At 35.5% G+C, this 26,637-nt stretch overlaps 2 protein-coding genes across 4 annotated transcripts in view; one reads left to right on the plus strand and one right to left on the minus strand.

Moving 5' to 3' along the window:
- The window catches only part of PRMT9 (protein arginine methyltransferase 9), a 47,829-nt gene extending 47,319 nt beyond the window's left edge, over window positions 1–510 (plus strand). For all 3 annotated transcript variants that reach the window (XM_041738658.1, XM_041738656.1, XM_041738657.1), the window contains one exon: window positions 130–510. In XM_041738658.1, coding sequence (XP_041594592.1) covers window positions 130–345 — 216 coding nt within the window. In that variant the 3' untranslated portion in view covers window positions 346–510. The remainder of the gene's footprint in view (window positions 1–129) is intronic.
- A 1,906-nt stretch (window positions 511–2,416) lies between these two features.
- TMEM184C (transmembrane protein 184C) lies at window positions 2,417–26,616 on the minus strand. Its single transcript, XM_041738872.1, has 10 exons — window positions 25,892–26,616; window positions 18,184–18,314; window positions 18,049–18,085; window positions 17,119–17,324; window positions 8,729–8,803; window positions 7,525–7,618; window positions 5,966–6,078; window positions 4,072–4,171; window positions 3,403–3,574; window positions 2,417–3,177 (listed from the first exon to the last, which is right to left on the minus strand). The coding sequence occupies exons 1-10, from the start codon at window positions 26,108–26,110 to the stop codon at window positions 2,912–2,914; spliced, it is 1,413 nt and encodes a 470-aa protein (XP_041594806.1). The 5' UTR covers window positions 26,111–26,616; the 3' UTR covers window positions 2,417–2,911.
- Window positions 26,617–26,637: the final 21 nt, after the last annotated feature.

Raw genomic sequence — 26,637 nt, forward strand, 5'->3', positions numbered from 1 at the left:
TTGGTATTAATTTGAATTGGGTGATTAAATCTTTATAAAATTTGGAGCTTAAATTGACAAAAAAGACAGACTTACTTATCCAAGGCTATTTACTCTGATGAAATTTTCATGATTTCTTAATTTTCATAGGTGCACATTTGTAAATCTGGACAAGTGACTGCCATTCCCTTTTGGTATCATATGTACCTTGATGACGAGATTAGGTTGGATACTTCAAGTGAAGCCTCCCACTGGAAACAAGCTGCAGTTGTTTTAGATAATCCCATCCAGGTGGAAATGGGAGAGGAATTAGTACTCAATGTCCAGCACCACAAAAGCAATGTCAGCATCACAGTAAAGCAATGAAAAGCATTTTTCTAATGAAAAACTGTCCAAGTAGAGCAGCAAGTACACAATTCTGGTCTGAATTAGTAGTGGACTTGTAATCATAAGATAGGGGTATAAAGATTTAATTCCTTGTAATGGTCAAATATTTTTTTAAATTGATTAATAAAGTATATTTAAAAAAGACCTTAAGAGGAGCATTATTACAAAAATATTGCTGCAGACTTCCTTTTTCAAAAAGGCTGTCACTAATTTTTCAAATTAGTTTGTTTTTATTGCTTGGTTGTACTTAGAATGGTTTCAATTTTGCTGAATATAAAGCTTTAAAGATAAGGGATTTGAGTCCCATCTTCATTGTCCTGTGTCAGTAAGTAAAGCAAAACATTTAATTTTTTAGGCATCTTGACTTTTTTTAAGTCCAGACTTATAATTGGGATACATCAGAAACTTGGCTTCCACTGAAGACTGAGGGTTATGGTTACCTGTAAATTCCAAGCTTGCTTCTTTTAAATAATCACTATACTTCTGAAACTTGTTGGGTTTTGTGTTTTGAGAATGCAAACTTGAATTAAGAATTTAAGGTATAAGCTAAATAGAATAAAAGGGATGAAGTTAAATCTGTAGGAGGCAGCATTTTTCCTGATCTACTTTGGCAAAGAATATCAAAAAGCAATCAATATCAAAATATTATTAAAATATTAATATTAAAAATATTCTTTGGCAAAGAATATCAAAAAGCAATCAATATCAAAATATTATTAAATATAACCCAGTGGGTTGGGAAATTCAAGAAAGAGCTACACCTAAACCAGTATTTTTTAAAGATTTGATCTGGATGCCCAGTAAGAACTATACAGTAATTGGTCCAGTTTTTTAAAGACTTGCAACAGGGAGATTAATAAGGACGATTGTCGTGTCTTGTATATACTCTGTGCTCTTTGGAAGCCACAAAATAAGAGGTACCTTCTCTCTACATTGCCTATTCTCTGCCTCTAGTATTATACTACCCAGCTTACCTTTTAATAGAAATATTTATTTTTTTAAAATCTTTTTTTTAAGATTTTATTTATTTATTTATTTATGATAGAGAGGCAGAGACACAGGCAGAGGGAGAAGCAGGCTCCATGCCAGGAGCCCGATGTGGGACTCGATCCCAGGACTCCAGGATCGCGCCCTGGGCCAAAGGCAGGCGCCAAACCGCCGAGCCACCCAGGGATCCCTAATAGAAATATTTATAATAGTGGACAGAAATAAAGACTTTGCATCTAATATTGTGAACCAGTACGTAAATGTGAATGTGTAGGTGCATAAATATATGAAGCAAAAATTTTGAGAAAATACTTATTTTTGCTATTTGTAGCATACTACTCTGGCACTTTCTAATTTTTTTACTTTTTAGATTTTTAATATATGTTAAATATAATCCAGTGGGTTGTGATTAGCAATTAGAGAAACTCCATCTTAAGTAATAAATTTTTCCCACAAAGCACCTACACATCTTTTGACTGTGGTTTAGTGAGTAATTAAGACTACTCAGCCTACCTTTATGTTTGCTGACATTCATTATCACTGAAGAAAAGTAGACTCCATTTTCATCACAAGTTTTTTTTTTTTTAAGATTTTATTTATTCATTCATGAAAGACACAGAGAAAGAGGCAGAAACACAGGTAAAGAGAGAAGCAGGCTTCCTGCAGGGAGCCTGATGTGGGACTCAATCCTAGGACCCCCAGAACATGACCTGAACCAAATGCAGACATAACCACTGAGCTACCCAGGTGCCCCTCATCACAAGTTTCTTATTCTCCCAGTCTTCTATCCAGTTTATTCTTTTCATCTGAAAGTCATGGATAATCTCTTAATCTATTAGCAGTATTGCAAATAGGATCTTTAGAGAGTAGTTGTTTTCAGATTAATATTAGGTCCTAGCTAATTCTCCTAAAAGGAATATAAGATAGGTATCTTTCATGGTAGGTATGTAATTTTTAACTTTAATCTTTTTGGACTTTTTTGCTATGTTTTTAATCAAGAATTTTTTATAAAAAACATTAAGAGTTTATGTTTAAAGAATGAGAAACAAAAAATTGCAGAAAATAAATGATAAATTCTTATTTATTGAAAGACATCCAGTTGAGAAATAGAGAAATAATTGTTAGGTAGGCATATATGGCACATGATTAAGTTCCACTAATTCATATTTCCAAATTACACTTTCTGCTAAATCCAGAGCATTATATTCATGCATCAGTGGTAGGAAGCATTGATTTTTTTTTTTTTTTTTTTTTTTAATGTCCATCCTCTTGATAAAGCAATGTAACGTCAGGAACATTTAGTAGAGTCATTTTCTACCATTTGAGTATGTGATACTCTAGTGTTAAGAAATCAAGTCTAAGTCTAGGATATTTAGACTGATTATTTGTGATTTACAAAACTCAGTTATATAAATCCAGTAGTTGTACCTGGCTTTCACCTTCTTTGTGTTGAAATCTTCCATCATTTATGGTTTGTCCCAAGGACAAAATCCTGAGCAATGGGATACCAGGTAATGAAATAACATGGTAGGAGGAGCAGTTTGCTTTTGCACACTGTTCAGGAGGCCATGGATTTGTCTATAAGTTCTTTTTTCTCTTCTGTAGTGTCATTACATATTTCATCAGCTATATTAGCTGTAGTAGGTGTAGTCTGGGGAGTCACAGTGTGTCCAAACCCTTGGTAGTGACCCATGGGTGAAGGTGGTACAGAAGAGGCAACAGAAACTGCATCTTGTGATGATGAGGATAACAAGCTTGTATGTTCATTTTGATCTTGATCTTCCGGAAAAAACTTTTTCCTAGGATGTCCCATGACTGTCCTTCCTTTTCAAAAGTAATAGAAAGGTTTCCAGGTTAGCCAAAAGTTAAGTTATTTTTACCACTATAAACTTACCATGCTAAAATAAGTTCCCCTCCTGTCTCCTGATTTGAAAAGCCTTACTAGTACTGCTTTAAACAAAGCTTTTTCATCTCTCAAATAGCTACTAAATTGCCCTAGTAGGAAAAGTACAATAATCTATTTGGATGAATGGAATGGCTGGTACTTACCAACATGCCTTACTTGTTCAGAAATATCATCCCTAATATCTGAAACGTCCCACATGGCAAGAAAAGAATCAAAGCATGAACCCTCTTCTGCTTCTTGGACATATGGTTTATATGAGAAAGTGTAGTGATGAGCAATAGCAGCAAGGAACATCTCAATACAGATGATAAAGTCCTACGGAAAAAAAAATAGCAGCCATCTTTTAGCTTAAATCTAGTTTTGTAGATAAAGGAAAGCGCTTTCTCTTTTCAAAAAGTATTTCCATATCAACTGAAATACTGAAATCAGCTGTTTTCCCCCCAGAAGATTACACTCATTTTTTCATTTTTCCAAGCTATTTTTTACTTCTTAAAAGGACAAAATGGCAAAAATTTAAATCTATCTTATGCTATCCTCAACCAAGTATGTTTTAGCAAAGTACAATGCATCTTCAATCCACTGTCCAAGGACTAAGGAAAAATGCAGAGAAATTGACTAAGAAAAACAAAATCTAGGTTCTATTCCAGGCTCTACCACAAATTAGTGATGATGCTAGTCTCTCTAGGGTTCTTCCATTGCTTCATCTGTAAAGTAAAGGTAATACCCCCACAGCCTCATGTTGTCAGGTTTAGGAGACAATATGTAAAAATGGGCAAAACAGTAGTTTTATTAAATTCATGGATAGCACTAACCTGGAGTCCTGTAGCCACAGCTTCTACAGTTTGCCATTCCCATGTATGCTTTTCAGAAATAACGCCAACTTTTACCAACAAAGCAATAACTACTGCTTGCCTATATGTTAGGAAAAGGTAAACGCCATATCTATATCAAGCATAAAATGAGCAGTTGTTTTAACAGTATGCCATTTAAAAAAGTTAAAACCCCAGCACAACTTGTGGACCACCACCACCACCACCACCACCACTACCACCACCACCACCACCACCACCCTGTCTTCACAGCATGTTCCTGAAGATACTATATATTTATATTAAATATATATATGCTTTACAAACTTATTCTTCTAGTATACAGTTTCATCATAGGAATTTTGATTATGCATACTTATAAGCACATGGAATTTCAATACTTGGTTTATTTGTCTTTGTTTTGGAAGTATATATACAAGTAATTAAATTTTAAATTCTTCCTATACATAGACAATGCCTACAACCTTGAGTGATAAGTATTTAAAATAAAGGACACTTAAATGTTATTTATACATGTAACTATTCAGATTTTTAAAAAAGATTTTATTTATTCATGAGAGAGACAGAGAGAGAAAGAGGCAGAGACACGGGCAGAGGGAGAAGCAGGCTCCTCATGGGGAGCCTGATGTGGGACTTGATCCCCAGATCCTGAGCCCAAGGCAGATGCTCAATCGCTGAGTCACCTGGTTTCCTTCTTCAGATTATTTTTAAAAATATTTTGAAACCAGTCTTGTTTGAAGTGCTGGAACTAGAGACAAACTCAGAAGGCAATGAATTTGCAAGATGGAGTCATACTGAACACTTCAACCACATCTATGGAGATGATCCTAGGTTAAATTGAAATAGCTAATAATGAGACAAATGTTCATAGTTCTGTTTACAAGAATTTAATTTCTGTATTGCTTGGAATGGTGAAAAAATTAGGAATGACCAAAATGTCAATAGAGTAGTTAAAAAGTTAGATCCACTGAACAGAATACTTAGTAAAAACAAAATAAACCCTTAAATGACAAGGAAACTATATCCTTACTTTACTGACAAAGAACTATATCCACAACATAATGAATGCACTATTGAGTTCCACCAAGTTTTTATGGTATGAAACTCTTTCTGTGGCATTTTATACGTTGCATTATATGCACCACAATGTTAATCATTCTTTTTGGGTGGTAAGAATTCAAGGATTATTCTTTTTCCCCTTTTTGTATTTGTATACTGTTAAATTTGGTATATATATATACATATATATTTTAAAGATTTTATTTATTCATGAGAGACAGAGAGAGAGAGAGAGAGAGAGAGAGAGAGAGAGGCAGAGGCATAGGGAGAAGGAGGCTCCATGCAGGGAGCCCCACACGGGAGCCCCTGGAGATCCTGGGTCTCCAGGATCAGGCCCCGGGCCGAAGGCAGCGCTAAACTGCTGAGCCACCCAGGAGTCCCGTGATATATTTTTTTCTAGTGCCCTATCACCCACCCTTTTACTAAATTGGGACCATGTAAAGTTTTGCCTTCTGCTTTAAAAAATATATTGTACCAAGTAAATGAACATTACATCACATTAAATATTCTACATTGTATTTATCTACCAAACTACAGACTATCCTCTTATATGAAAGGACCATCATATATTTTAATGATTCCTCTAATGTTGAGACAGTTAGGTTGTCTCAAATTATTTTCTTCTTACATATGTTATGGCGACCATCTGATTATTTCATTATGAAAAACCAAAAAGGGCTAAGAAGATGAACTTTAAGTAGAGAAATTTTAATCCATCTTCTATATTAAGACTTCTTTGAAAATCCTTCCTAATCTACTGTTTTTATTGCTCTGTAGAAAATGAGAAAATTTATATTTAAGAGAAAGCAACACTTACCAAAAAGAAACAAAAACCACCAGTTTTACACAAAGAAATTTGCCAACAGGTTGGATTGGACTCAGTTCTTCCTTCAGTACTTTATAAAATAGGAGTAGACAATACATGGCAAACTAGAAACAAGATTAATAGTTAAACTTCTTTAATAAGAATAAGTAAATACAGTAATAAATAATACAGTTATAAAGCAGAGACTTGGCATAGAGTAATGTTTCAGACAAATTTTTCTAGGTCCATTCCCAAGCACATAAGGTGCTTTTTAACAGTTATCAACTAAATATAAATTTTGTTGCTTGACTTTTCCCCCACTTAAAGTGTGTTACTTTTTCCTGTTTCATGAGGATTTTTTTTAAAGATTTTATTTATTTGAGAGAGCACACGTGTGCACAGGGGGAGGGGCAGAGGGAAAGGGAGAATCTTAAGCAGACATCCCACTGAGGATCTCATGACCCCTGAGCCGAAACCAAAAGTCAGATGCTTAACCAGCTGTGCCACCCAGGTGGCCCCATAAGGATTATTTTAAATTAACTGCCTAAAATTTTGGTACATTTAACCAGTCCTTATCACTGGGCTTTGTATGGTTTCTAGCCTTTGGTATTACAAATAACGGCCTGTATACACAAAGATATTAAAATAAAAAACACAACCATTTCTTGATACATTTCAGAAATGGAATTACTGGTTCCAAAGAATATGAACATATAGAAAAGCTTTGAATACAAAGGCATATAATTTTTATTATAAACATCTAATACCACACACACTACTGCACCTTACCTTGTTAATAGTATTAAAACTGAAGATTTTAAATACAGTGCATATTCCTAAGCTGAAAGGATCAGTTTTTTTTTTTTTAGAGCATTTCAATTTTTAAAACATCATTTCTTTTAACTTGGCATTTGCAATTTTCCTTTATTCCAAATACATGAGAATTTTATTCTCCCATTTTTACTCAAAACTGGGACTACCATATACCAATAAGACATTTTTTTAAAAGACATTTTCTCTTACTGAGTATGCCTAGGTTATGTTTTCTTTGGGAGAGGACTGTGCTTTTATTTACGACATCTACACAATCTACAAAACTATGCAATGACTATTAGGACCAAATGAACAAATATGATCAACAGGTCAAGGTAAAAGTCACCAAATAATTAACAAAGATATTTTATGTATTTATCTATCTATCTATTTTATCTAAAGACATGCTAAACTTTAAGGGGTGCCTGGGTGGCTCAGTCAGTTAAGAGTCTGCCTTCGGCTCAGGTCATGATCCTGGGGTCCGGGGATCAAGCCCTTGAGTTGGGCTTTCTGCTCAGTGAGGAGTGTGATTCTCCCTCTCCCTCTGCCTGCCACTCTACCTGCTTGTGCTCACCCTCTCTCTTTCTCAAATAAATAGGTAAAAATCTTTTTAAAAAATGGAAAAGTTTAAGTTCTTTCCTAGAAATCAAATTTCAAAATTAAAAAATAACTTTAAAAAACCCAAACTTTATTCCCAAAGAAACTTCTGAGAAAATTTAGTCATAGGTACTAATTTAATACAATTAACATTTACTTACCAGTTGTGACATGTTGTTTATTATAACTAAGTAAGTCCAAGCATTTGAAAAGCTAAAGTTCCCTTCATCATATATACCAAGTAGTTCACAAATTCTAAAAAATGGTAAAAATGAGATTTATGATTAACTAAATCAAAATATTTTTTAAAACAATATTTAAAACATTGCATTGCCATCAGTACTTAAATTTAGAAGTCAGTTTATTTAAAAGACCCTATAGATAATCACTTGATTTTTGGTCACAGAGGTGGTTTAAAATTAAAACATTTTTCTAGTAATGCTACCATATACTTATTCCTCCATCTTAAATCCAAAATAAGACACATACACATTTAACTAGAAAGGGTAGTTACCAGATTTTAAAAAGTTATGTTTAAAAAAATTATGCTAATTTTCAAAGTTTGATTGCTATAGGCATATAGTGCAAGTCTATAAATACAACTATAATTTTTCTCCCAAACTGTCTTGGGAGGTAAATTTTATTATGAACACCCAGATCTAAAATTAACTTATATGATTCCCCAGTTGCTAAACTGCAGACAAATAAAGCATGCCTTCATAAATAAATTAATTTTAACTCAGGGGTAAATGCTGCTAGAGAACTGCTAGCTTAAGGGTAGAATAAAGAACTAAATGCTTCTTTCACCTTTCTTCCTATTCTTCCTCTGAACACGCACAATATTATTAGCAGATAAAACATGCAATCTACTCACTTTATCTGATATTCTTAAATTTTTAGGGCATAGTTTTATCAGATAGCTTAATGGTATGCCATTTTACTTCATCTCCTAAACCTTCACTGAATTCTTACAAAAGAAAAATAGGATCTCATCCTTAGAATATAGTACTCATATTCTAAATTAACCATATAGAAAATAAAACCACATAATGAAATTAAGGTAGCTTAATTAAGGTACACTTTAACTTCATGTAATAGATGTTTTTGTAAAGCTATGTTTACATTATTATTTGAAAACATAATTTTTAAAATGTTTTCCAGAAAGCTGTAGAGAATATTTAGAAGAATTCTGTGGTGCTGTTTGCTTATAAATGGTCACCTTATTTATTTTAATGTAGTAGGGTTTCTATATGCCATTTTTTTATATATCATAAAGTAAATTAATACTCTTTGTATGTCTATTCAGTTCTCACTGAAGAGCATGAGTATTTTTAAAAAGTAATAATATAAATTCTTTGTACTTACAAAGCAACAATGGTGGTGAATGGTCTGACCACTGTATACTGCAGTACACCCAGTTTGCACCTAAACAGCAATACTCTGCCAAAGGAAAAAAAAAAAAAAAAACAACTTAGCATTTCAATTACTTATTTAAATAGGATCAGATTTTAGATTTTCTCCAATGCCCCCCCAAATTAAAGTCACTTTGACAAATGATGGCACGTTTATATTTTATTCTTTTAATTTAGTCATTCTAAATGGCAGTTGAAGAATGTGGATGGTAGCAAACACTGTTTAAATGCTGTTTCTTTAATTATTTGACAATTACATCTTCTGAAAGATCTCCCTTTCTGTGTTCAGTCTCAAATTCCTGAATACTGCAGCACAGAAAGAATAAGTGTGTCCTTGTGTTTCTGGAAGAAAGACCCAGTAACAAATGAACTGTGTGCATGTCTATGTGAAAGCATATTCAGAAAGTGTGATTTACATTTAATGTTCAGTTTAAGTTTAGAATGTAAATACCATTCCAGAGAGTATCACTGATTAGATATTATGAAAGGACAAAGATAAACAATTTTTATTTTATTGCTGGGCTTATTCAAGATAGGGGAAAATTCATAAGGAGTAACAAAAACAAAACAAAAAGTCCCCAAACAAGAAAGGCTCTCTACCTGACAGCCACGTCGAAGCCTCCTTAAAAGACCAAGTTGCTCTGATGGCAGATGCTTTATTTAGCACTACTATCAGGAGAACTGATTATCAATGTTACGTATTTTGAGCCCCCTAATTTAAAAAATACATCTAGTGCATATCAGTGGCTTAGTCGGTTAAGCAGCTGACTCTTGATTTTGGCTCAGGTCATGATCTCTGGGTCCCTGGGATAGAGCCCCAAGTTGGGCTCTGTGCTCAGTGGGGATCCTGCTTAAGATTCTCTTGCTCCCTCATCCTTTTTTCCTTCTCCTGTTTGAAAGCATATGCTCTCTCTCAAATGAATACGTAAATTTAAAAAATTACATCTAGACTGAGAAGATTGAGAATCTGGCATAAAAGTCTTGAAGTGTTATGTTAATAGGACTGAATAAAGAAACTGTTGGGGTTTTATGTGGTGAGAGCTTTCTCTGTGGTGAGGTGGTTCACTCCCACTTATAGCTAAGTGTGCTCCCTATGAAGACCTAAAGGGTGCACTTGGGATTGTTGCAAGACCTGAGAGAATGCCTTGGCCATACCTGCTGTGCTTCCTGCCCCATACTCTTTACAAATGGATTAAATAGTCCATAGATACCCTTGAAAGCTATTGAGAATTAATGAACTGGACGATAAGACAAATGTGAAAAGAGAGTTGCAAAGAACTGAATAGAATCAGACAGTCAAACATGTTCATAGTTACAGAAGACAGAGTGGAAGAAAGGCAAAATCAGAAGAGGTTATGCCTACAGAGTTTTCAGAACTGATGAAAGGTATGAATCTACAGATTGAGGCACCCTGTATATTAAGCAGGACTAAAACTGAAACAAAACAACCTAAATACTTCATGGTGAAGAGGCAAAACATCAAAGATAGGGTCTTCAATGCAGTTAGATCATCTATTATGGAATAACAATTAGACTGACAGAAGAGGCTTAACAGTAATAGAGCCAGAATTAGGTAGAATAAAATCTTCCAAATACTTGGAGAAAATTCCTGTCAACACAGAATTATATCCAGTTAACTATCTTTCAAGAATGAGAGCAAAATAAAGATACCTTTGGATAAGTATATCTGAGAAAATTTGCCATTGATATATTCACACTAAAGGGAACTTTTAAGGGCCATACTTTAGAAAGGAAATGATCTCACAGGATCATTTCAGAGATGCAAGGAGTGCAGAGCAAGTAAACTGTTAGTACTTGTAGTTAAATCTACAAAAGACTTCTTTTCTGTAAATTTAAAATTATTCTAAAACAAAGGCTTACTTAAAAAATGGAATCAATGATAAAAGCATAGAAGACAGTGAGACAAAAAGAAACAGATGGTGAGATTTTAAATGAATATATAAATAATCACTAAGTATAAATTGCCTAATTTAAGGGATGGATTTTTGGATTAGAAAGCAAAGAACATTAAAAGTAAAAAAAGTGATACATCTAAAACATAAGGAAATGGAAAGGATGAAGGTCAAAGGTGGAGAAAGATATGCTAGGAAAATACTAAACAAAGGAAAGATGGGATACCTGTTAATACCAGACAAAATAACTTTAAGAAAAAAAAAATAACTTTTTTATTAGAGAACATGTGTACAAATGGGGGAAGGCAAGAGGAGGGGCAGAGGAAGAGGGAGAGAATCTTAAGCAGACTCCATGCCCAGTGCAGAGCCTGACTCAGGGCTTAATCTCATGACCCTAAAATAACCCCAGCTGAAATCGAGAGTTGGACACTTAACTGACTGAGCCACTCAGGCGCCTAAGACAAGATTATTTGGAATAGAAGCAGCATCAAAATATATAAAAAACTGACAAAAGTACAGGAAGAAAGTGACAAATAATTAGTGGCAGACTCTCTCTCAGTAACTGACAGTACAACTAGCCAAAATCAATAGAAATACAGAAAAGTTGAATAACATAAATAGCCACATGGACATTAAGTGAGCAACAGACACTCACTGATACAGAATATACAATGTCTTGTAGTGCACAGGAAACCTTTATAAAAACTGATCAGCTAAAAAAGGGCATGAAACAAATCTTAACCAATTCCAAAGACTGTCTCAGAGGGAGTATATTCTCTGACTGCAATGAAAATAAAATGAAAATCTACCCCAGTAGATGTAAAAAGAAGGCAGCTCACTTGGAGAAGAGCATGTGACTCAAGTGATCTTGGGGTTGTAAGTCTGAGCTCCATGTTGGGTGTAAAGATACTTAAAATCTTCAGAAAAAAAAAAAGGTTGTGTAAATTAATGAGCTAAGACTCTAACATGTTAGGAAAAGATAGTAAACCAAAAGAAATGAGAGAAAGGAAGTAAAAACAGCAGAAATCAATGATAGAGAAAAACCAATATATTACAGACAGAATCAACAAAGCACAAACAGTCCTTCTTGAAAAGTCTAGTAAGAATAGGCAAACTTTTGGCAAGATTGTTCAAGGGAAAAATAAAGATGCTAATAGCATTAGAAATGGAAAAGGATTCATAACAGATTCAAAAGAGCTGAGAAGGGCAGCCCGAGTGGCTCAGTGGTTTAGCGTCGCCCTCGTTTGGCCCAGGGCCCGATCCTGGAGACCCAGGATCGAGACGTTGGGTTCCCTGCGTGGAGCCTGCTTCTCCCTCTGCCTGTGTCTCTGCCTCTCTCTTTCATGAATAAATAAATCTTTTAAAAAAAAGAGCTGAGAAAATAGAAATGCATGCCCATAAACATTTATTTGAGAGAGAGAATGTGTGGGGGAAGAGAAAAAGGGGGTTGGCCAGAGGGAGAGGGAGAGAGAATTCCTTCCTGAGAGTGGAACCCAACTCGGGATCCATCTCATGGATCCATCCATCTCATGACCCTGAAATCATGACCTGAGCTGAAATCAAGAGTAGGATGCTTAACTGACTTGAGCCATCCAGATGCCCCTGCCTATACATTTTAAAACTTTACACTAATACCTAAAAATTATATTTAAAAAAAGATTTTGGAAACAACAGGAAATCTAACTAGTTCTATACCTGTCCTCCCACAAAGTCTAGGTCTAATCTTTCAAGCTACAATCTCTTCCTGTGATACATACTATAAAAAGCAATAATGCCTATTCAGGCAGTATAACCTGGATATGAAAATCAGACAAGAATGATATAAAAAAAGGAAAATTATAGTCTAATCTAACTCAAGAACATAGATGTAAAAATTCTAAACAAAATATTAGCAAACCAAAACCTGTGATGTAGAAAAGCAGATAATATATCTTAATCATTTTGAATTTATCCTCAAAATGCAAGAGGGCTTTAACATTAGAAAAGCTATTAATTTAATTCACTAATTAACAGGTTAAAGGCAAAACTCAACCATCTCAAGAGATACAGAAAAAGCATTTGATGAAATTTAATCATTTATTCATGATTCTTAAAAATTCAAACAAGCTAGGAGTAAGAGAGCTCATTTAACCTGACAAAGGATGCCTACAAAACATCTTGAGATACAAACTTCAATTAATTTTATAAGAATTCCCTTTAAAATCAAGAATAATGGAAGAATATCTAGAGATACTAACCAGCACAGTGAGAAGAAAGAGAAATGTATCGTATAGACTGGAGAGCAAAGTAGTCCTTTACTTAAAGAGGACTATCTTCACCAACAACTTAAAAGATCTACAGACTAAGAAAATGTAACAGGATTTTTGGATATGAGATCAATATGCCAAAACCAATGGCCTTTCTACATACTGGAAGCAATTAAAATGATTTTTAAGATAGATGCCATTTATAATAGCAATAAAATACATTTACAAAGTCAAAAAGATGTACAAAGTATAAGAAAAATGTACTTTACTGAAAGGTAAATGAAGAAGGTAAATGAAGAGCTAAATAAGTAGAAAGCCAGATCACATTCATGGGTAAGACTCAAGAAATCATAAAGATGTCAATAAACTAAAGATTGAATTCAATTACAGTGAAAAAACACCAACAGGTTTTTCAAGCAACTTGACAAACTGTTTCTAAAGTTTATATGTAAGAGCCAAGACCCAAAAATAGCCAAGAGAATAAGGTCAGGGTACATGCCCCTCATTTTAAGGCTTATTAATAACTTGTAGTGGTTAATGTATGGAATTGGTCCAGGAATAGAAAAGTTAACCAATAAAACAAAACAAAATCCCAAAACAAAAAGCCACAAAGAGACCATATGTGTTGAAATTTGAGATATGACAGAGATGGCAATATCAGTGAGGACAATTAATAGAATAAAATGAAACTGCTTTCCTACCTCACACAATAAATACACAAAACATCAAGTGTTTTTAAGTCTTAATGGGAAAATTTTTGAAATGTTCAGAAGAAAAGCACAAGACAATGTTTCTATAATCCTAACTGGAATAATTTTTGAACAAGACACAGTAAGTACTGACTAAAATAAGATAAATTCAACTATATTTAAAATTAAAACTCAAAACTTCCATTTTCAAAATAATGGAAATATTAAAGCTAGCAAAGCATGCCAAAACCTGAAAAAGATACTTTCAATACACACTAAATAAAGAATTAGTACCTAAATATATAAAGATTCCTGATAAAGCTAGGACAGACAACCCATTAAAAAATAAACAGAACAAGCATTTCTAGGTAAAGTAAACACAAATAATTAATAAACATATACAGTTACTCAACCTCATTATTAATCAGGGAAATCCAAATTAAGACCACAGAGAGACACCACTTTACACCCTCTTGACAGGCAAATATAAAGAAGTCTGGGTAATTCCAAATGTAAGTGAGGATCTGGTTCAATTAGAAGTGTTTTTTTTTTTTTTTTTAAAGATTTTATTTATTTATTCATGATAGAGAGAGAGAGAGAGAGGCAGACACAGGCAGAGGGAGAAGCAGGCTCCATGCCGGGAGCCCGACGCGGGACTCGATCCTGGGACTCCAGGATTGCACCCTGGGCCAAAGGCAGGCGCTAAACCGCTGAGCTACCCAGGGATCCCCCGCAATTAGAAGTGTTTTATACTGTTGGTAGGAGAGAAATATGGTATTGCCACTTCAGAAAACAATTTACCACTAAAAAGGCTGAACAAAACCTAAAGATGCTACTACATGCTACTACATAAAGGTATAAACCCTAGAGCAATTTTTTTCAAACTGTCAAATTCAACTTGGTTGGTGGTAACCTGAAATTTAGAAACAAGAGGAAGGGAAGGAATATGTAAAACAGATGAGTACCATTTCATGGAAACCACTGTTTCACCGGTGTACTAAATCAGTAGGTAAAGAGTTTCCCTTCCTCTCGTCAACATACAAAAATTTAAGGTTCATTAAAAGAAAACTGTTTATGTTACAGCAATCAAAGGATAAAAACCAGTTTTTATCAATTAACAGCTACAAACTTGCCATGGTATTTACATCTTATAACCAAAGCACTGTAATGGATTATCCTAAACAGCAGAAACCTGATTAATTATCATATTTGTAAACACCAGTTACCTACTAGAGAGACTGGTAATCTACAATGTATTAATACACAGGAGACATTTTATTATTACTAAAATCACAGTTCCAAACTGCATGACTTCGGTAACAATATCTCTATAGCTATGGATGCACTGTTGACATTATTTAGGCAGCAGCTGTCAGAATTCAAGTCGTAGGAAAAAATAAAACCAACACAAAGAGATTTAACAAGAATAAATGTAATTGTGTAGTTAGGAACAAAAAAAATTTCACAAGCATAGAATAGGAGGATTTTACCAGTATTGTAAAATTTGAAAAAGGTATTGTTTGAAAAAGGTTTGGGGTTTTAGTGGACCACTGGCTAATTGTGATGAGCCATTCTGAAGATATAACTAGAGGCTCATTTTAGGTTCTGTAATTTTAGGAGAAGAATCCTGATCAATGCCAAGCCATCATCATCATCATATTTACTGGACCACTGCAATCTCTTCTATCCTTGCCCATTTGCAATTCAGTCTACAAAAAGCACAGTAATTTCTGAAAATGAAATTGGGCACTGGTCCTCTATTCAACATTCTATAATGGCTTCTCATTTGACAACTCTCTCCCCCTGACCAAACTTTAAACAGGACTCCTCTGAGATGTCTTTTCAACTAGGCATCATTCTTAGGCCTTGTCCTTGGCCTAAGTCAGACTGAAAAAGGAATACTGCAAAGTCATCCTCCTACCCCTGATATTGATAAGCTCCTCATCCCCCACTCTTGATGTGAAGGTGCCTGGCCTGCCCTTAGCAAGAATTCTATTATGCCAGGTTAGAGAGAATCTCCCTATACTTGATGTCTCTTCTGAGTAATTTTTCATTCCGTGACCACCGCAATCTGCTCATTAGCTACAAATCTCTATCCATGTTGTATTTACTCATTGCTGAGCACAGTATCTCTCCACCACCTCCAACTTAAAATAGTTTTCCTTACTATCCTCTTTCATAGTTTCCTGTTCCTTTTCCCTCATAGCATTTCCTGATCCAAGTAACTCTATATTTGTGTGTTCATTTAATTCTAAATCTCCGAACCAAAATGTAGGTTTCTGGAGTTTTGTTACATGCACTAGGATATATCCATATACTGGCACACACTAGGTGCTCAATACCTATCAAGTGTGTTAATAAACACATTAAGAGCTTATTTAAAATAGCTATGTAGTTCCTTGTCATTGCCAAGTGTGTAAACTAAAGACATAATTAGTCCCAATGTTCTACAAATGCTTCCATATTGCATGGAAGGCAATATAGGTATCCCTAGGTTATAGATCTACAATGATTAAACCATTCCAGTTACCTTGACTTGCAACTTTCAATTATTTCCCATTATCAGTGATTAAGTCCTACCAGTTCTTCAGTTGCAGTCTCTTTCCTTTCTGTCCCAATTTCATCCCTCCTTTTCAGCTTATTTCACAAATGGACTAGTATAATAACCTAATTTATCTCCCCATCTCTGGAATCTTGCTCTAATGCTTTCTGTATAGTATTACAAAATTAATCTTTCTAAAAAGGTATCTTCAAATGTTTCCTTGCTGAAAAATATCCAGTGGTTCATTCATATAAAAAAATGCAATCTTACGGATGGTTCAATCAGCTTAGTGTCTGTCTTTGGCTCAGGTCATGATCCCAGGGTCCTGGGATAGAGCCCTGCATCAGGCTCCCTGCTCTCCCTGCTTCTCCTTCTCCCTCTACCCCTCCCTCCTGTTCATGTTCACACATGCTCTGCTCTCTAAAATTTTTTTTAAAAAATGCAATCTTAGCTTCAACTGAACTTTTCAGGCTTTATTTTCCTTTACTGTCCTCTATGGATGTATAATAAGGCCAACAACCCATTATATATAGAATAAACACTGTTTGTTTCTCCTACTTTATATCATATGCTATTTCTCCACCTAGACGGTCTTCTCCCTGGGCCTTACACCTGATTTTATCATTAACTAGCTATATAATCTTGAGTAAGTTAATCTCTGTAGATCCTGGGTCTAAATAGTAAAAGTATGTTGATTAAATGATTTCTAAAGTTGTTTTTCCTTGCAATGTTTAAGTTTTCTATTTAGGATGAATAATGTCTAAGAGAGTAATCTGTATGTGTGGATTATAAAAATGTGTTTTCTTACTCTTCAAACTTGACTAGGAACTATTTGAGGGTAGGAACTCTTCTTAAACTTTGTCCTGCTCATAGTACTTAATACACTACTTTGCAGAGAACTAATGCTTAAAAATTCTGTTGAAGTACATAAGATTAAAACCAAACATACTTACTCTCCCATAGTCCATGGTGGACAGCAACACAAAGGAGGGAAATGTTTCTGCTGATCTTTGGCTTCAAGGATTAATACCAGATTTGGATACCGGTTAGTTAGATAATTGGTAAGGAATCCCATGAAGTTGTAAATGACATAAGCTTCATAACATTCTCTGCAGGTATCCACATATATTGCAATGCTGGGATATTTCAAAGCTATCCACTATGAAAAAACAGATGTTAAAAATAGTTGCAGCTAAGATAAAATGAATTGCCATTCCAAATCATGGAAATCACAATGCTAATTTTTAAATTTGAGATGTCACATTTATATCAAACTTTCTAAAATTTATGAGAGCTACCAGACAATCTGTGAAATGAATTTTTAAAGTCAATAAATGATTTGCACACTGATAAACAAAAATTTGTGTTAGGGGTAAATACTGAATATGAAGAAAGAAGCTAAATTATTTTGTTATTGGGTTTTTAAATATCATCTGGAATTTTTCTTGAGAGGATAATAGGAAATGCAATTAAAGACATTTCCATTATATTTAATCAAATTAAACCAGTCATTTGTGATAAGTGTATGTTAGAATCCACCGGGGAAGGCTTTATTCCCCCCAAATATTTAATAAATAAAAAGGATGATAATGTAATTTTAAATATTACATTCTTTAAAGAACTAAGAACTAGTAATCAGAAATTTTAAAAGATTAAGCAAAGAAAATAGCCATAGGTTTTTTAAAATTTAAAACACCTGTCTTTTCTATTGTCATACGTTGTCTTTTTTATTAACATTAAAAACAAGTGAATCTTTTCACTTTTCGCATTAATCTGACTCCTTATTGCCAAATAATAAACTTTCATTACTTTAAGCACTCTGTAAATATAGTTGTATCACCAAGCAAGTTCTTAGTTAATGAGATAAAATGAAACATACTTACACTATCTAAACTGTATATGGGTACCATCCAAAGAATCCTATTTAGAAAGCAAAGCATAAATTAAAAACATTTAAAATAATATTTATGAAATAAGTGAACATAACACTGGAAGAATTAAAATATATTAAGATTTACCTTATTATTGGTTTCTGTAGTTCTGGTTGTGTATAATGTACTAAATGTTGTAATATCACCCAGAGAGATATAGGTATAGTCAACAGCAAAAAGATTCCAGCAATAAACCAAGCCTTGGTGTGTATTCCAACCTTAAAAAAAGAGAATATATTAAAATAAATCTAAAAAAGAGCTAAATAAAATATTTTTATATCTTAAATTTATATTTATTCATTAACGAGGCCCAACAATTTCCAAATGACTAGTGGCTGTATTTTTTCTTTTTCAAAAATCAGCCTACTTGTACTTTTGCAGAGGGAGAGGGAGCATTTTTCCTTGTGAGGCCTTTTGTAACAGCACTATATACATTAAGAATATTAACATTAGGGCAGCCCAGGTGGCTCAGCGGTTTAGCGCCACCTTCAGTCCAGGGCATGATCCCAAAGACCTGGGATGGAGTTCCACGTCGGGCTTCCTGCATGGAGCCTGCTTCTCCCTCTGCCTATGTCTCTGCCTCTCTCTCTCTGTGTCTCTCATGAATAAAATAGAATCTTAAAAAAAAAAAAAAAAAGAATATTAACATCATATCATTTCTCCTTCAGCTTGTTTTCTTTTGTACTTGATTATTATGTTTGGGGATGTATAGAAGTTTTTAAATTTTCAGCAAGTCTAGTCTAAAAATCTTTTTTTATTTTTATTTTGAGAGAGAGAGAGGAGGGTCAAAGGGAAAGGGAGAGACAGAATCTCAAGCAGGCTCCATGTTCAATGCAGAGCCCAGCATGGAACTTGATCTCATGACCTGAGATTATGACCTGAGTTGAAACCAAGAGTCAGACAGTTAACCGAGTGAGCCACCCAAGTGCCCCTAAAAATCTTTTATGGTCTACTCCTTCACTTTTGTTTGGAAAGTTAAAATCCTACCTACATTTTCTGTGAATTTTATCATTTACCCAACATGGTAGTAAATGAGTATTGCCTAATAGTTTGCTAAGTTTTTTACATGTCTTTTAACCCTCCCACTTGATAAGTACTGCCACAACTACTGTCCAAGCAAACTGTGTTAATACATGCTACCCCTCTTATATACAACAATATCAACTCAGGACATTTTAAGAAGCTCTAATTTCTTTTTTTAGGTCAGTATCTGGTCAACGTTTTACCCTTTACAAGCTCAATTTCTAAAAATATACTTTGAACTATCTTATTTTTTTTTAAATAAAGATTTTATTTACTTGAGAGAGCCAGAGAGCATGAATGGGAGGAGGGGCAGCAGTAGACGGAGGAGCAGACTCCACGCTGAGCAGGGAGGCTGATCTGAGGCTGGATCCCAGGACCTGGGATCATGACCTGAGCTGAAGGCAGACACTTAACCAACTGAACCACCCAGGCATCCCTGAACTATCTCATCTTAAGGCAAAGCTGAAGTATTTCACTCACTTTCTGGCAAAACAAAAACAAAAAGAAACCTCTGAACCTTTGTTCTATCTGTGGGGCCCTAGGGAATGCATTTTATATTAATTTGTGAATTTACTCTTCAAGGCAGGAGTACAAGTTAATGCTGACTTTTTAAAGGAAAAAAGGTTGGCATTTAATTTTGATACCTCTGGGGTTTGAAAAGTTAATTAAAACAGCTCAGGTCTACAACTTCTAGTTTTACTATTTGAACAAGATATATATTTTTTTCAACACGAGTATAAAAAACAAAAGTATAGGGAACAAATGTATTTTTATAATAATGAACTTCTACATTAAACAGTATGGAAAACTTGAAAAGCAAATACATTTAGCCCCTGAACAATATGGGATTTTGCACCCCGCGTCTGCACAGTCCAAAATCCGTATATATATATAATTTTGATTCCCCCAAAATTAATAGCCTACTGCTGACCAGAAGCCTTACCAATAACATAGTTTTTTAAAACATATTTTGTATGTTACATGTAATACATACTGTATTCTTACAATAAGGTAAGCTAGAGAAAAGATGTTATTTAAAATTGTAAGAAAGAGAAAATATTTACAGTACTACTGTATTTCTAGACAAAAATCTGTGTGTATGTGGACCTACAGCAGTTCACACCCATGCTGTTCAATGGTCAACTATACAAAAAGTTTTGCTGAATGCTAGAGATTAATCAAAATAGTACACGATAACTAAGTATATGGATGTGAAGATTCTAAAGGGAATGTCTGAGCAATTATTTTCCAAGGATTTCTGCTTGGCTCAGTTTCATTTAAAATTGAGTACAGGTGGTCCCAGATTTAACATGGTTCAACTTTCAATTTCTTGACCTTACAGTGGTATGAAAGGATATGCAAAGTTTTTCACTGTGTGATATGATGATATTCTTCTGATGTTGGGCAGGGGCAGGGAGCTGTAGTTCCCAGTCAGCCATGGGATCATTAAGGTAAACAAACTATAGACTTAAAACTTCCTCTACTTGTGATGGGGTTATATCCTCATAAACCCATAAACCCATCATGTTTGAAGTACCCTAAGTTGAAACTGCATTTAATGCACTTAATCTGCCAAACAACATAGCTTAGCCTAGCCTACCTTAAACATGCTCAGAACACTTAGAGTGTTCTACAGTTGGCCTACAGTTTTGCCTACAGTTGGGCAAAATCATCTAACACAGAGCCTACTTTATAATAAAGTGTTGAATATCTCGTATCTTCTTTAATTTAATGAATACTGAAACAGAACGGCTATATGGGTACAGAATGACTTTCTTTCTTTATTTCTTTATTTATTTATTTATTTATTTATTTATTTGTTTTCAGAATGCCTTTAAATGTATTAGTTGTTTATCCTCAGGATTACCTGGCTGACTGAATGCTACTACAGCTTGCTGCCCATGCCCAGCATCATGAGAAGAACATTATACTACACAGCGCTAACCCAGGAAAAGCTCAAAATTCAGAATTTTAAGTATGGTCTCTACTGAATGTATACTGCTTTCACACCATTGTAAAGTCAAAAAAACCATAAGTCAAATCATCATAGTTGAGGACTTCTGTAACCCATACAGCCATTCTGTTTTTCACTTTTAGTACAGTATCCAATAAATTCCATGAGATACTCAACACTTTCTTATAAAATAGGCTGTGTTAGATGATTTTGTCCAACTGTAAGCTAATGTAAATGTTCTGAGCATGTTAAAATATGGACAATATTTTATGGACAATATTTTCCACTTACAATAGGGTTATCAGAATATAACCCCACTGTAAGTCACAGAAGACCTCTGTTCATTTTAATGATGACCTAAAATAATAATAGCATATTCTAGATCTTCCCTGTTATAAGGTGATAATTAGAACAGTATCGTCAAGTAATTTTAATGCCCACATTTGTTTTTATAATTGCCCTAGTTCCAACTTGCTGGTAGACTTAAGAGAAAAATGATGTGGTTGTGACTAATGAAAGCCAAGCATCCTCAGCGTGCTATAAAAAAGAAAGTTCTTTTCAAATGATCATAAAAAAAGTGACTAAAGAACTGAGTCATTTCGTAGAGTGATGCCAAATTAAAAAAAATCTTGCATCACAGAGTCAGTACCATTTTTACATTGCAAGTGGTAGTTTCAGAAACACATCATCTGTCCACATTAATGCTATTAATTTGAATCATTGGTTTTATAGTTGTTTTGATTTTTGAGCTACCTAAAAAGCTATATGCATAAAAAATTTAACTTTTGTGTGCGCACGTATTTAATATAATGTTAGATATCTGTAGAAATTATTACCTTTATTTTAATTCATACTTATTTCTAAAATTATTCATACTTGAGACACTGATATGAGGATATTATTAACATTATTAGACTTATCAGTCATAAGGAGGGTTGTTTTGGTTAATAAAACAAGAACACAAGTAGCAAAAAAAAAAAAAAAAAAAAGAACACAAGTAGCATAGATTTTTTTTTTTCCCCACGGTAACTTGAAAAGTTGAGAGGAAAAATAAAACCATTAAGGACAAACATCCAGGAGTGAATTAAGTGAACCTAAGCCAAATGCTTTCAGAGCAGAGAGAAAAGTGCAGTAAGAGAACGTTCTCTGGGTCCAGTCCTCCTCAGGGAAAGGGAGGAGCACTTACATAAAGAGTAGCTACTTGGGGCATAAGTACAGGCAGAGTAGGGTAAAATGACTGCAGAATAGTGTGACATTATCTGTCCATTTAACTTACTTGACTTCCATTATACACGCTCAGCCAAGTAAGAGAAATAGTTTAAGTGGTGCAGACAGGCATCCCTGGGATGGACTATATGAACCTCTTGTTTTCTACAATTTCGGTTCCCAATGACTTCTCATAGTGTAAGCACTGGGATTCTAGTGTTTATTTTTCTTATCTTAAAGATTTTATTTATTTATTTATGAGAGACACAGGGAGAGAGGCAGAGACAAAGGCAGAGGGAAAAGCAAGCTCCCTGTGGGGAGCCTGATGGGTAACTCGAACCCGATCCTGGGATCACGACCTGAGCTGAAGGCCAATGCTCAACCACTGAGACACCCAGGTGCCCGGGATTCTAGTGTTTAAAAAGACAAATGTTTTTCATGCAAAACTGTCTCTAAACATGTAGTGCTCAAGGAGATGTATGTAACCCTGCCTTAGGTGTTTGAGTACCTCATCCCAACTAAAATGCTATTCCACAAGAAAGAGAATGGCTGTTCCAAAGCAATAGTGATATTTAAAAAATGACAGTGATAATTAGGGCTTACTGAGGACCTACTACATGGCAGGCCCTGTGTTTTACATAGATAAATTCATTTAGTGAATAATGATGAAGAGAATAAGGATATACTGTATATAAAGCACTTAGCACAATGGCATGTTAACCACTATCTCTGTTACAGTTTTCACGTCTACAGAATAAGAAAAAATCCTATGCTTTAGGGGTTTTAAGAAGAATAAATAAAATCTTGGTGACATGTTCTAGTTATTATATGTAACCTCAGAAACAAAACATAACGAAAAAAAACCAAACCCTTCCTTAATCCCACACTCTTCCTTCTATAATGCCACTCATTTCTCAGGTCCCTTTCAGAGTCAAAATACTCAAAACAAAACCAAAAATGAACAAAAAACTTATCTTTGTATCCTGATACTACTTCTTTGTCTCACATTCATTCTTCAAACAACTCCCTCTAGTTTTTAGCCCTTACAATTCCACTGAAACCATTACTGGGACCACCAATGACTCTATTTTATGAAAACCAACAAACATCTCAGTAGCACTGGACATTGTTCACTATTTAGTTCTGAAACACTGCCCTGTTCTGGCTTCCATGATAACACTCTTTGGCATTCCATTTCCCCACTGGCTGATGCTTCTTTTTAAGTTCCTGTTCCTTTGCCTGATTCCTAAATATTGGTGCCAGGTCCTCAGCCTTTTTCTTCTTCTTCACCTTTATAATCTCATATCCTTAGGACTTGAAACACTGTCCATTTTGACAACTTCCATATTAATATCTGCAGCTCAAACCTTTCTGAGCTCTAGACTTGCATGTACAACTGCGTATTTGACACGCCCATCTGATGGTCTCTCCTATACCTCAAACTAAATGTTCAAAGTAGAAGTCAGTTTCCCTCAAACCCATCCCTATTTTCCATCTCAGTAATTGGCATCACCATTTACCCTGTTGTTCAAGATAAAAACCTCACAGTTGTCCTTGATTCATTCTTATTGACTCTCTTCCCCAACCCAGTCCACCGTCAAGTCTTGTTTCTTCACTGCCAAAGATACTTAAAATTCAGTTTTCCATCTCTATTTCTGCTGATTTGGGCCATAAGTCATTGTAACTCAGGCACCAATGATCTCTTAACTACCATAATGTGCTTTCTAACTTCCCTTTACTTCCACTTAATTTTCCATAGCTAGTAGTGGTTCTTTGAAGATGCTTGCTTGTTCCTTTCTTGGATCTTTTTTTAGTTTCTTACATAGCATTCTGTACAATTTTATTTTATTGATTTTGTTTTTTTTTTAGTTATATTTCTAAGTTCCATGCAGGAGGGTGCCAGGTTTTTATTTCTCACCATACAGAACACAAGCCTAATTTATCACTGGGATGAAGGAAAGCTTGCAATTTTTAAACGGGGTAGCTGGGTGACATTTGAGTAAAGACCTGAAAGGATTATAAAGGAGTAAGAATACCATCTGGGGTAAGAACATACCATAAAGGGGGAACATTTAATGCAAAGGCCCTCAAACATGTATGCACCCTACATGTTTGAGCAAAGTCACTGTGGTAGAAGCCCAGAATCGAGGAAAATCAGATGGTAAGAAGTAGGGGGTGGTGTCAGATTATGTTGGGCCATAAATAGCCACAGTTAGGGATACTGGCTTTTAATCTGGGACTCTCAGTGATTTCAAAACTTAAAGAGGCCACATGTAACGTGACTTATGTTTTATTTAGACACTTTGGCTGGTGAAATGAGAAGTCCTAAGACAAGACATGAAGAAAATTCGGTTCAGGGTTTTTGCAGTAGAGACTGCAGATTAAAATTTTCTTTAAAAGCCGGCACTAAAAACTATAGTTAACTAACAACTAAGATAAACCTAAACTAAGTTGATATTATACATATTAGCCTAAAAGGAGTTCCTATACCACACCTCCCAAAAATACTTCCAAGTAAGAGATATCTATTTGTATTAAGATGTCTATACTTGGGGCAGCCTGGGTGGCTCAGTGGTTTAGAGCCGCCTTCAGCCCAGGGTGTGATCCTGGAGACCCGGGATCGAGTCCTGTGTCAGGCTCCCTGCATGGAGCCTGCTTCTCCCTCTGCCTGTGTCCGTGCCTCCCTCTCTCTCTGTGTCTCTCATGAATAATAAATAAATTTTAAAAAAATGTCTATACTTGAATTCTGGTAGACAACTTATGAAAGTAACCTAAATATGTAACAAATGGGGAATATTGAATGTAGTGGAATATTACATTAACATTAAAAATAACTACATAGGCTATGCCAATATGGGCAAGTCAACAAAATATAATTTAGTGAACGTACAGAAAACAAATGTATATTAAAATGCATTAATTATGTAAAAATCATTTCCATAATAAAGAGCCTAGAAGATCCAAAGTCTTGCCACAGCTCTTATAAAATAGGTGTTGCAAAATAAAAGTACTTTTTGGTAGAATTTAAAATTCATTACACAGGTTTTAATAAAGTACCCATTCTAGTTGAGTATTTACCTTAGGATCTTCCAGCTTGTAGTACTTTACTGATGTCACAATAAGAATATGACATCAAAAAATATACATGTGACTTTTTGCAAAATCTTTGTGTGTTAAGAGCTAATTTCTAAGTACAAACAAACAACAGAGTTAAACCAACTAGACTCCAATTCAGGAAGCTAGTTAAATGCTAATAAAATTCAATACATGGTTTTCAAAGTAGTTTATGTAAGTTCAAATCTGAACAGGTCAGATTCCAGGAATAAAATTACCTACTTTCTGGGAATTGATGAATACTTGCAAACGACTGCTCTTCTAAGCAGCAATCTTAATATATTCTATTTTCTCGACCTAGTCCTCCTTCCACCTGCAGCATGCTTTGAAAAACCGTGAACAAGGAACCAGACAGGTTTATGAACTAAGACTGGGCTCATTTACATGACATGATTTTCAGGATATCAAGTCTGGGGCATCTGGGGTAAAAATGGGCAACCGTAGATGGGCAGGACGGTGGAAGAAAGGGTAGAGGCCGACGGTGAAGGACCCTCTTACCTCCAGCTTCTGTAATTCCCACACGCACAGAGGAACCGCAACCACTATGGACACCAGGTAGATGACCACCGCTAAAGGTCGAATCCACTGCCTCCAGTTCCTCCACGTACAAGTGCAAGGCATGTTTCCGCATAAATCAGCTCCAAGTAGCAAGGAAAAAGAGCTCGAAGGAGACTGTACTGGGGATCTCCGTTCTTTGGCTGTTTTGTCAACTCGCATACTACAGAGAAACAGTTGTTCTTGGGCGACTCTACCAGCAGCTCGAGCCGCCTCCTCGGCCCGCGCTGTGCTTTCCGCTGCTGCTGCTGCTGCCGCCGCCGCCGCAACCGCGGCCGCTCAGGGTGCTACCAGGGAGCAGCGCGGGCAGCATCCTTTCTTCCCCGCCCCTCATCTACCCGCTCCTGGGCGGTGGAATCCCCGGGCGGAGCCGCTGCCCTCACCTGGGGATCGCCCAGAGTTCCGCCTGCACCATGGCCTCGAGGACAGCGGCGCCGACCGGGACCGACTTCTAAAGACCCTGCATACAGTTTGGTTCTGCCCCGCAGCCGCCCGCCCGCTTGCTCTTTTCTTGGGCGGTCGAGCTTCCTCCCTCCCGCGCCTGCAGGCGTCTCTTGGCCCGAGCCGGCTGGCAGATAAGGAGGCGAGGACTCACACCCGCCGGCCCCAGGATCGCCTCACTCGCTCCCACGGGACATCCCCCACAGCGGAACCCAAGGCCAGCCCAGGGCTTCCGCTTCCGCTTCCGC

The sequence above is a fragment of the Vulpes lagopus genome, chromosome 23 (assembly GCF_018345385.1).
Source record: "Vulpes lagopus strain Blue_001 chromosome 23, ASM1834538v1, whole genome shotgun sequence".
Taxonomy (NCBI): Eukaryota; Metazoa; Chordata; class Mammalia; order Carnivora; family Canidae; genus Vulpes; species Vulpes lagopus.

Excerpts from the sequence above, each read along its gene's own strand:
- TMEM184C (XM_041738872.1), bottom strand. The coding sequence starts at position 26,110 with ATGCGAGTTGACAAAACAGCCAAAGAACGGAGATCCCCAGTACAGTCT. Across the intron at positions 18,315-25,891 it reads GGGAATTACAGAAGCTGGAG|GTTGGAATACACACCAAGGC; the intron begins GTAAGAGGGTCC and ends TCTTTTTTTAAG. Across the intron at positions 4,172-5,965 it reads GTGGTTTTTGTTTCTTTTTG|GCAAGCAGTAGTTATTGCTT; the intron begins GTAAGTGTTGCT and ends CCTAACATATAG.